This window comes from Loxodonta africana, chromosome 25 (genome assembly GCF_030014295.1).
Source record: "Loxodonta africana isolate mLoxAfr1 chromosome 25, mLoxAfr1.hap2, whole genome shotgun sequence".
Classification (NCBI taxonomy): domain Eukaryota; kingdom Metazoa; phylum Chordata; class Mammalia; order Proboscidea; family Elephantidae; genus Loxodonta; species Loxodonta africana.
The window spans coordinates 49,982,333-49,994,735 of record NC_087366.1 but is presented as its reverse complement, the minus strand read 5'-3'; the positions used below and the strand labels follow the sequence as shown (position 1 = coordinate 49,994,735).

The 12,403-nt window shown below is 43.1% G+C and overlaps 1 protein-coding gene across 1 annotated transcript in view; it reads right to left on the bottom strand.

Moving 5' to 3' along the window:
* ACBD3 (acyl-CoA binding domain containing 3) overlaps positions 1-10,379 on the bottom strand; it is a 39,542-nt gene extending 29,163 nt beyond the window's left edge. Inside the window, exon 1 of the mRNA XM_003410929.4 lies at positions 10,036-10,379. Coding sequence (XP_003410977.2) covers positions 10,036-10,321 — 286 coding nt within the window. The 5' untranslated portion in view covers positions 10,322-10,379. The remainder of the gene's footprint in view (positions 1-10,035) is intronic.
* Between the last annotated feature and the right edge of the window lie 2,024 nt (positions 10,380-12,403).

Below are 12,403 nucleotides of genomic sequence, written 5' to 3'. Positions count from 1 at the left end.
CAGGTGCTCCTTGGAAACCCTATAGGGCAGTTCTACTCTGTCCTATAGAGTTGCCATGAGTCGGAATTGACTTGACAGCAACAGATTTGGGTTTTTGTTTTTTTTAATGGTATGTGGTAGGTGGAAACCCTGGTGGCGTAGTGGTTAAGTGCTATGGCTGCTAACCCAGAGGTCAGCAGTTCAAATCTGCCAGGTGCTCCTTGGAAACTCTATGGAGCAGTTCTCCTCTGTCCTATAGGGTCACTATGAGTCGGAATTGACTCGATGGCAGTGGGTTTTGTTTTTTTTTTGGTTATGTGGTAGGTGGAAAAATAGACCCTCAAAGAAATCCACGCCTTAATTCCCGGTACCTATGAACATGTTTGGTTGCATGGAAAAAAGGAAATTAAGGTTACAGGTGGAATTAAGGTTGCAGCTGACCTTAAAATGGGGAGGTTATTCTGGACTACACAGGTGGGCCCAATATAATTACAAAGATCTTTACAAATGGAAGAGGAGGCAGAAGAGCCAGAGAGAGATTTGAAGATGTTATGCTGCTGGCTTTGAGGATGGAGGAAGGGGCCTCTAGAAGCTGGAAAAGGCAAGGAAACAGATTCTCCTCAGAGCCTCCAGAAGGAACGCAGTCCTGATGACACCTTGATTTTAGCCCACTGAGATTCGTGTTAAACTTCTGATCTCCTGAACTGTAAAATAATTAATACATGTAATCCATTACGTTCTGGTAGTTTGTTACACCATCAATAGAAAACTAATACAACACATAAAACATGTTTTCCCAAGCAATTAAAAATAGATATGATAGTTGAAATGGCAAATGAATTTTTTATACATTTTATTGTTGTTAGCTGCTGTCAAGTTGGCACTCAACTCATGATGGCCCCATCCACAACAAAATCAAACACTGCCTGGCCCTGCGGCATTCCCATGATCTAACGCAGATTCGATTGTTGTGATCCATAGGGTTTTCGATGGCTGATTTTCAGAAGTAGATGAGCGGTGACTGTGTGTGAGGTGCGCTAGCTGGAAATCGAATCTGAGTCTCCCAAAGGTAAGGCCTACCTCTAAACCACCACTGCGCCCAACAGCTGTTACCTGAGGCTTGCCTGTTGCCCTTGAGTAGATTCCAACTCACAGTAACCTTACATTCACTCAAAGCCAAGAGGTATATGCTAATTACATATGTTACCGATGAATAACTTACAACTGTATGGTATTTTAAAACATTAATTAAGCCATTTATAAAAGTTCTTATATAAACCTGTATTTAAGTAAGACTACAGGAAAATGAGCCATTTCAGGAGTTCCATATGATTGCCTCTCTGCTGTTAGTAATGTAACAACTGTAATCAACAGCAATGCTAGTGGAAACATATTAGCTATTTCATAAAGAAACAGTCCAAGATTTAAGTCTCTCCAAACCCAACTACAGCTTCCTTTTACCTTTCATGTATCATGCCATCAAACATTACCGCCACCCCGCCACACACACCCTAGATCCGGCTACTGAAAAGGCTAGAAACAATGACCAATTCAGCAGCAATGAGCACCGACCCCCAGTACCCAGACTATGGCTCTTCGAATGCCATTTCCTGCTAAAACAAACCATGGCTCCTTGGAAAAATGGCCGATTCCCGGTCTGAGGTAGGAAATGTGTAAGATAAACCTGCAACATCTTATACCAGATAGCAAGGAAGCTCGGAGACTGATAAGTCACGTCAAAGGACCTCAGGATCCAACTTAGAGAGGCTCCCATTCACCAATGATTTTACAATCTGGGCATCAATAATAACAGCAAGAATCAAAACAAAAAATCATCGAATATGTTTAAAGCATGAATTCAGAATGATATTTAAAAAATAAAACACAAATGTGTCACCTTTTGAGGCTGCTGGGGAAACAACTCATTGTTTTGAAAACTAGTAAAAAGAGAAAGAAGCATTTATCTTTCCTTTCCTATCTGAGCTGCACTTCAGAGAAACCAAATGGTAGATGAGGAAAAGCATTCTGGCGAAGAAAAGACAATTAGAGTATCACCATTTTTCAATTCCTAATGAATTAACAGATTCAGACATTAATCATCAATGGCTCCTAACGTCACTGAAAGAGAAACAACCCAAAGTTATCTGCCTCATGGATGGAAGAACACAGCATGAAGAAGTCTTGCAAAAAAAAAAAAAGAACCTGAACCTGATCATGTCTTTAGATCCAACTACAGAAATACAGATTATCAGAGCAGTATGTTAAACCACAGGGATGCAATCAGCAAAATCTAACAAAAAACAACCCAACTGCCAACGCAAAAAAAAAAAAAGAGAGAAGCATATCAATTGCAATCTGTAGATCTTATTTGGATCCTTATTTAAACGAACTATTTTAAAAAATATATATGACACAAACCCGGAAATGTCAAGCTACCCACTGGGAGACCGTCTTCAGAAATCACATAGCCATTAAGAATTTAATAACCAAATACAGGTATGCGTAGCTTAGTGTCCACAACACATTCTGTGAAACAGGACGCTACGTGATTTGGATGTTGCACGAACACCATCCTATATACGGGAAAGAGGAGCTCAGGGGGGACACTGGTCGGGCTGCCTGCGGGCCCAGGGACTTCGTAAACTTCGGCTCCACTGCTGGCCCCTGCGGTCGCACCTGGTCTCCCAGAGCTGCGCACACATGCACTCAATGTCCAGCCGGCAGGCTCCTGGCCCCTAGCATCACCAGCTCCCTCCCTTCCTCTGTGCTTGCCTCCCCTATCTTCCCTAACGGGCTTTAAACTCTTCCAGCCCCGTCCACCAGGGCACATGTGCAGGGCACCTGGCCAGGTGGGGCAGCGGCCTCAAGGGGCATTTCCCTTGGCAGCTCAGATGGCGTATGCATGTCCCCCACCTGTGGCAAGCGCAGTGGGACAGGCAGCCTCGGACAGGCATCAGGATCCCCTCCCCCTGCCGCCCCAGAGCTGGGGCAGACAAGACACAGATCCATCTCCTGATTCCAATATAGCAAAGTAAGTCTCCTATGCACTGTTCTCCAATTGGGATACCCTTATGGGACCAAACAAGCATAGGCAGTCAGACACTGCCCAAACAGATGTTAAGTGGCACATATCTCTCTATATAAAGAACTTCTACAACTTACCAAAAAGACAAATAACCCAATCATAAAATGGACAAAGGACTTATAGGCATTTCACCAATGAGGACATAGGAATGGCCACCAAACACATAAAAGATGCTCAAAGTCATTAGCCATCAGAGAGATGAAAATCAAAACCACAATGAGATCTCATTTCACCCCCACGAGGATGGCTAAGATTAAAGCAAACAAAAACATAAAATAACAAATGTTTCTCAGGACGTGGGGAAACTGGAACCCTTACCCACTGCTGGTAGGAATGCAGAATGGTACAGCTGTTGTGGTAAACAGTGTGGCAGGTCCTCAAAAAACTAAAAATAGCACTACCATATGAGCCAGCAATTCCACTCCTAGCTATAAACACACAAGGCTTGAAAACAGAAACCGGAAAAGACTTGTACACCAATGTTCACTGCAGCACTATTCACAACAGCCAAAAGTAGAAACCACCTAAATGCCCATCAACTGATGAATGGATAAACAAAATGTGGTACCTACATACAACGGAATACTACTCAGCCAGTAAGGGAAATGACATCTTGATATATGCTACAATATAGATGGAGCTTGAAGACGTTATGCTGAGCCAAATAAGTCAATCACAAAAGAACAAATATTGTATGACCTCACTTCCATAAAAAGATGAACAGGCAAATGTATAGAGACCAAAGTTTCTTAGTGATTACCAGGCACAGGGTTTTTTTTTTTTTTTTTTTTTTAAACCAGGTGAAGGATACAGGGAGAAAGGGAGGGGGGTATTGCTTATGGAGTATGAGTTTCAGTTTACTATGATGGAAAAATAGCACTGATTAAGGGTAGGGTTGCAAGCCAATTAATGTAATTGCTGTCAATAAGTTATAAAACTGTAAGAAGTTGAATTAGCAAAGTTGTGTGATAGATATATTTACAACAACAATATACACACACAAAGAATAGATGCTGCTTATGTACACCCAAACACCTCATGGCATTTAGTTCCTTGGTTTGGAGGCTTAGGGTCATGGTTTCACGGGACATCCCAATTAATTGGTTTAATGTCATGTTTAGGGTTTCTGTTCTACCTCCTAGTTCATTGTCCAGCACATGGGGTCTTAAAAGCTTGCAAGTGGCCATCTAAGGCACAAATAATTGGTCTCTATTCACCTGGATCAACAGAAGAAGAAAGAGTCAGGAATAAGAGGAGAAAATGCAATGTGTGGCTAACTGCCTCCATGAACAGCTGCCTCCTTTGCCATGAGACTGAAAGAACTGGATGGTGCCCGGCTACCATTACTGAACATTTTGATAGAAGACTCCACAGAAGAATCCTGACCAAGATGGGGAAAATGCAGAAGAGAATTTCAAATTCTTACAGAATGCAGTTTTTCTGGGGCCACGGAGGCTGGATGAACCCCTGGAACTACCGCCCTAAGTAGTTTACAGAGTAAATTAGTTTCTCATTAAATCAAAAACAGTCCCTGATGTCTCCTTAAAACCAAACAATAGTTTATCTTAACTAGTAAAAAGAGTCTGTCTTGAGTGTTGTGCTCTTTTAAGACTATCTATATGTGAACAAATTGACAATAGCAACTCGAAAAATAAGACAGGCAACTTAAGAGTGTGGTGAGTCTATGTTAATGGGGAAGGAACAATTTGGAAAAGGAGGCTGAGAGTGCTTGTGCAATGTGAAGAACATAATCAATGTCACTGAATTGTACATGTGGAAATTGGTGTATGTTCTGTAAAAAAAAAAAAATTTTTTCTGCTGTGTATACTCTCAACAAAAATAAAACACAATATAAAAAAAGAAAAAAACTGGAAATGTGATCACTTGACTAGACACTTGACACTAATGAATTATTATGTAGTTTTAATTTCTCTAAGTGTGATAATGGTATTGTCATTTTAGAAAAAAAAGTTCTCATCTTTTAAAGATACACGTGATATATTTACAGATGACTTGGGAAGTGGGTGGAGTGCATCTAGCTTGGTAACGGCTACATGGAAGTTCGCTGCACTATTCAGTTTTCATGCATGTTCAAAATTCTTCATAATAAAAATTTATAATTTTTAAACTTAAAAAAAATTTGTTTAATTGTGCTTTAGATGAAGGTTTAGAGAGTAAATTAATTTCTCATTAAACAATATACATATTGTTTTGTGACACTGGTTGCCAACCTTGCAACATGTCAACACTCTCCCCTTCTTGACTTTGGGGTCCCTATTTCCATTTGTCCAGCTTTCTTGTCCCCTCCTGCCTTCTTGTCCTTGCCCCTGGGCTCGTATGCTCATTTAAGTCTTGTATACATGGTTGGGAAACCCTTTGGGAAACCCTGGTGGCATAGTGGTTAAGTGCTACGGCTGCTAACCAAGAGGCTGGCAGTTCAAATCCGCCAAGTGCTCCTTGGAAACTCTATCGGGCAGTTCTACTCTGTCCTATAGGGCTACTATGAGTCAGAATCAACTTGACGGCAGTGGGTTTGGTTTGTGTTTGATACATGGTTGAGCTACATGTGTTGTTTGTTTTATGGACCTGTCTAATCTTTGGCTGAAGAGTGAACCTCAGAAGTGGCTTCAGTACTGAGTTAAAAAGGTGTCCAGGAGCCATACTCTCAGGGTTTCTCCAGTCTCTGTCAGAACAATAAGTCTGCTCTTTTTTTGTGAGTTAGAATTTTGTTCTACATTTTTCTCCAGCTCTGTCCAAGACTTTCTATTGTGATCCTTGTCAGGGCAGTCGGTGGTGGTAGCCGGCCACCATCTAGTTGTGCTGGACTGTCTGGTGGAGGCTGTGGTAGTTGTGGCCCATTAGTCCTTTGGACTAATCTTTCCTCTGCCTTTGGTTTCGTCTAAAAAATTTTCCACACCCAGAGTAAAAAAGTGACACAAACAATGACTGCACTGGCTGAATGCTGGCCTCCCAAAGGATGAGATTAACTTGTTGCAGAGGAGGTCTAATTTTGTATTAGTAGCAATGGAATTTTGAATCCCTGGGTGGTCCAAACAGTTAATGTACTCAGATGCCAACAAAAGTTGCAGGTTTGAGTCTGCTCAGATGCACCTCAGAACAAATGCCTGGTGATCCACTCTGAAAAGTCACCCACTGACAACCCCGTGGAGCACAGTCCTCCTCTGACACACACAGGGTCGCCACGCGTCGGGGTCACCTCAGGGGTGGAATTCAGCGTATCAATCTTTTTGATGAGCACATTTACTTCAGTCCTTTAGAGGGGATTTTACCATGATATTATAAATTTCAAACCTGATAGCAATGTTATGCAGCAATTCAGAGTAGTTCTCTCATCCACATTTTCTTTTCCCAGGTATCTAAAGAGACTCAATAAAGTGATCATACTTAGAAATACTTAATCAACTTGAATCATTCCATTATCCCTTACTATTTTCAAGTAAATAAAAGTTCCAACTGTGATAAGAACAGAGTAGGTAGCTTTGAATTATTTTCCTAAGAACACCATCAGAATACACAGGGTTCCTCCTGTAGTGGGAAGAGCTATGCTTTGGATTCTGGACTAGCTGAGAACCAACCCTGCCTCTCACTAATAAAAACTGAATAGTCTTGGCCAGGTTCTGCAACTAAGATATGGAGACAATACCCTCACTAAAGAACTGGTGGAGGATTAAACAAAATAGTATATATTCAGCTTTCAGCACAGTACCTGACGTTTAGTGAACATCTGCTCAATAACTGGCGGCAATTATTACTCTGGAAATTTGAAGTAATGCAGCCAACCACCAGCTTATTAAGGCAATGAATACTTAAGAAAGAAATATTTACCCCCAAGAATACTAAAAACCAAAATACAACTCCCCAGGTTAACTCTATCCAAGACATATGAAGACTATAATAAAACCAACACATTGGGCCCTTAGCCCAAGGAGAGAAGAAAATCCATACACTTCAACTTAAATTGCTAAACTAGAACTGGGTCACTTTGCTCCTCCCTTTAAAAACTTTCAACACTTCCCCACTGTCTACTGAATAAAAGGCCAAACTATTTACAATAGCCTGCCACGATCTGTCTCCACCTTACTTTTCTAGCTCTCTCGGTCAAGTATTTCCTATTTGCCATTTTCTGGACAGGTATTGCTTGCCCTTTCAGATCTTCATTGCTCTTGGCTTTCCTTCTCTCTGGAGTGGCATCTGCCTCCTCAGTTTTGCACTGCAGCTGTCACTTGGTGTTTATTTCCTCTTTTGGACTCAAAGATCCTTAATGGCAAGAGGAATGTACAATTTACCTATACACCTGGACCTGCTGCCACTGAGTCAGTTGCAACTCATAGTGACCCTATACGACAGAGTAGAACTGCCCCACATGGTTTTCAAGGAGTGGCTGGTAGATTTGAACTGCCAACCTCTGGGTTAGCAGCCTGAGCTGTTAACCACTGCACCATTAAAACCAAAAATCCAGTGCCGTCGAGTTGATTCCGGCTCATAGCGACCCTACAGGACAGAGGAGAACTGTCCCATAGAGTTTCCAAGGAGCGCCTGGCGGATTCGAACTGCTGACCGTTTGTTTAACAGCCGTAGCACTTAACCACTACGCCACCAGGGTTTCCACTGCACCATCAGGGCTCCCTACTTAACTATAGTGCTAACCTAATATAACACTTCATCTATAATGAGGATTCAGCAAACGTCTACTGAACAAAGTTTAGATGGTAAAATACCATTATGGACTGAACTGTGCTCCCAAAAAGATGTATGAAGTCCTTGTCCCTGTCCCTGTACATATGACCCTGTTTGGAAACAGGGGTTTCTGTTGTCATGTTAATGAGGTCATGGCAGAGTAGGGCAGGTCCTAAACCTAATCCCTTCTGTGTTGTGTCAGAATAGATAGAATGAGGGTGGGGTGGTTGGGATCTACATGCAAAGAAACACCAAGGAATGCCAGCAGACACTAGAAACTATGACAGAGAGTCACAAAAGGAATTGACAGGGCCAAGACCCTGATTTGGACTTTTAGCCTCCAAACTGTGAGAGAATATTTTTTGTTATGACAGCACTGGATAATTAAGACACTTACATTTACCTACATTTTCATCTGTTATTTTACTTTTATTTTCACAAAATTAAGAGGGTAGGGAGTTGACATAATGGGTTCAGTCAGTGGCCTATGACCACTGTCACAGGGCTGGAATGAAGAACGGGGTCCCTATTTTCAATGGAAAAGATATTCATGTTTTTAAGATTCATATTTACGCCACAGGAGAAGAGAATACGTCATTTTATTTTTAATTCTTGTAAGCTATTGGTACAAAACCACAAAATAATGATCTACTAGAAATCCTTGCAAGACTGATTAAAGCACAAGGATTTCACTAGAAAAATTCACACATTAAAACAAACGCAGCAACACTTGGCTTACCCCACTTCCCATAATTCTGAGTGCTTTTGTATCCCTACTTTTCTTTTTCCCCTCAATTAGGCATCTCCTACAGTAACAGCCTCTTCATTGCTAGATGATGTAATGAGCCACGCAGAAAGGTAGCTTTTAATTGCTCCTGGGCTATTTCTCCCTCTGATATACTGAATACTGGAAAAATAAGTTCTAAGAATAAAAATTTAAGGTAGAATGTAATTATATAAATTCTATAGAAACCACTAGATTTTTATAAACATGGTAATATATCATCACCACAGCAAACTTTAAATTCAAGCCGGTGACCTACAGGTCAAGTATCCAAAACCCACTAGCCATTACCAATTCCCCAAGCTAGCTAGTGCTCAGAGGGCTGAACTTCTTGTGCAATGACGAGAAATATCTCAAAGGGAAATTTTTAAATTAAAAAAATGCAATGTATATGGAATGATCAAATGTTCTGGAAAATTTCCTAAGGGACATTTTCCATAGCTTGCACAATTTAAGTTATATTTCAAGGAAAAAACTTGAAGATTTGAACTACTCAACTTCAACTAGTAAATATGTACTCAAAAAGGTACTCCCTCCAGGAATGGTGTCATGAATATGCTGTTCTGGAATATATACAGAACCTAGCAGCCACTTTAAAAGTCTCATTTGCACATTATCTCTTCCTACCCATACACCCCATGAGATCTAAGTATCTCTAAGAATCAAACCAACGACGTCTTACCAGTTTTTCCCACTGAAAAAATCATGTGACTATCACCATCATTTGACTAAGTGAATCAGCCAATAGAAAAAATCACACACTACAGTCTTGCTCTAAGAAAAAAGACATTTTTTCAATTAATTCTGCTAGAAGCACAGAAGGTACTTTTATGCCTTACTCTGAGAATTCACTCTTCCAAATTGCTTACAAGGTAAAAATTTAACCTTCCAGAAGCTGCTAGAACACAGTGGACATCCCTTCTCTTTTGAGTCTGAACAGCCGGAGGGGATGTATTGGCTTAATATTTTACTTCCTTCTCCCTGGCACATTATCGCTGCCAGGTGATTAAGTGCTATTCGACTTTATGGTTCCCCAGAATGGCTGGAGAGAGCATGTACGGAACCTATAGAAAGACTTCTCCCGCTATGGGGAATGAGGAAAACTCGGCGAGGTCTGATATCCATGCCATGGGAAACAGGAGAACGGTGAAAAGGCAACCCCAAAATGGGATCTCTGGGAGAGACAGCGCAAGGGCTTACAAAGAGGTACCTTGGCTCGTGGAAATCCGAAGAATTAAATCAGGTAAAATGCCCTGCTAACCTCGGGGAGGCGGGATTCGGGAGTGCCAAAGCAAGGTTCCAGGCCACTCAGGGGCGTGACCTGGTGGTCGAGCGGATAGTGACAAGCTTCAGGTAGCCCCAGGGGCGGAACCCTGCTCCGGTCACCGCAGTGGGTGCGGGTGAGGCTGGCCCAATCACCCCGGTGGACACAGCCCGGGTCGGGCTTCCAGCGCCAGGAAGAGGAGGGCGAGCGGCCGGCCCGGCTCACCTTTGAAGAAGCGGAGGGCCAGGCCGTACAGCTCCTCCAGGCCAAAGCCCCAGTGCAGCTCCAGCCGCCGCGCCTCCTCCGCCGCGCCCCCAGCCGCCGTCTCCCCGGGCTCCGGCTGCTCCCCTGCGGCGCCCGGGCCCCGGCCCGACCCCGGAGGCGAGGGTGGCGGCAGCGGCGGTGGCAGCAGCGGGGCGCCCTCCGCACCAGGCCGCTCCTCCGGGTCTGGGCTTAGCGTGAGGCCGTCGACAGACACCTCCAGTCGCTCTGCGTTCAGCACCGCCGCCATCTCCGGCTGCTGCGCCTCCTCGGCGGGGACAGGCGGCGGCCACGTATCGACTTCCTGCTGACCTCCGACCTCCACTCACCGACACCGGAACTTCCGCTGCTGAGGAGGCTCAAGGGCTCTGGGAGAGGGTCTGATGCCTGGTGCCCCGCCCCTCCGGGGCCATAAGCCCCGCCCCCGCGACCACCCGCCCCGCCCCGCCCCTTAGGTCCCGCCCACGGGGGAAACCCCCCGCCCCGGCGCCTTCACCGTGTCCTCTCTGACCTTAGCTCCTTGCGGTTGGCAAGTGCTCCGTCCCAACGCCCCCCATCCCGGCCGCCCTCTGGACTGCGTTCTACCCCGCGACTGTCGGTGTCCGGCAGGGCCGAGGTCAGGAGAGCCCGCTGGGGTCGGTGCGCGGAGGACAAGGATTCAGGCAAGCACCCTGCCCTTCGGGTCCTAGGACCTTCACGTTCGTGAGCAGTTGTGTGGTTTGCAGAACTCTCTTGCCCACCAGTTTCGTTTGTTCTTCACAGCATCTTTGAGGGATGCAGGGCAAATGCCTTTTTTTTTTTAAGAGGCAACTGAGGCTGCAGAGAAAGTCGGTGACTTCTTTGAAGTGGTTGTAGACAGGGGCAGGTTCTAGTTTTGCAGTAACTGAAGCTCATACAACCTGTGGGGCCCTCTTTAACATAAAAAATACAAAAATTACAAACAGAAATGTAGGTAGGAAAGTGAGTATAGATTTAGTGAGAAAGAAATCACAAATGACATTTTTAAACATCTTCCAGATCAGACATCTAACCCTGTTGCTAATAGTTTTAAAAGTTAAAATCCACAAACAGCACACACACACTGTCTTAGTCATCTAGTGCTGCTGTAACAGAAATACCACAAGTGGATGGCTTTAATAAAGAAATTTATTTCCTCACGGTAAAGTAGGCTGAAAGTCCAAATTCAGGGTGTCATTTCTAGGGGAATGCTTTGTCTCACTGTCGGCTCTAGAGGAAGGTCCTTGTCCTCGATCTTGCCCTGGTCAAGGAGCTCCTCTGAACAGGAACCCTGGGTCCAAAAGACAAGCTCTGCTCCCTGCACTGCTTTTTTGTTGGTCTGAGGTCTCCCTTCTGTGCGCGCTTCCCTTTCCTTTTTATCTCTTAAGAGATAAAAGGTGGTGCAGGCCACACCCCAGGGAAACTCTCTTTACATTGAATTAGGGATGTGACCTAGGTAAGGGTGTTACAATCCTACCCTAATCCTTTTTAACGTAGAATTACAATCACAAAATGGAGAACCACACAGTACTGAGAATCATGGCCTAACCAAGTTGACACATATTTTGGGGGGACACAATTCAATCCGTGACACACACACAACCATAAAATTTTTATTAACTGCCTGATACACTTCTATAGGGTGTTTATAAAGTCTGAAAGCATAATTTTTTCATTCTGTTTGTTTTAAATATTAAAGATGTCCTTGATGACATTATGTTCATCTGTGTTTCCAGACCTCATGGACACCCTTTATAATAACTTTTCCTACATTTTTGGCTGCATATTGGATCACCTTTTCCTATGGTAATTATTTTGTAATATTGTATTAAAAAAAAATACAAAGATCAATATCTTTTGTCTAGAGTGGCCAATCAATATTTTTTATTTTTAATTGTTTATAAGTTACTTTCAATTTCACAACTCAATACTGATACTGTCATGTTTAGGGTTTTGGTCAAAACTGGGAAACTACTGAGTTTCTCTCATATATGAGCTATAATATTTCAGGGCCATTTGACTACTTCAGTGGCAGCTTTGCATGCAGTTTTTACTGGAACCCCAGAGTTTTTCAGGACAAAATTTGTCTATTGCATTAAGGCATCATCTGACCTGTGCGGATAAATAAAACATGTGACTTCACATATAGACAGGCTCACTATAGTACAACTACAACTTTGTGCCCTGTAAACACAGGAGTTCTAATATATTCCATTTTGCATGATTTCCATTAAAAAGAGGTATGGTACATTTATAATTGTATGTATGACATTACTTAGTAGATTCTGTGATGAGGGAGAACCTCCGTTTTGATTAGGCATTGACAGAAGTGATC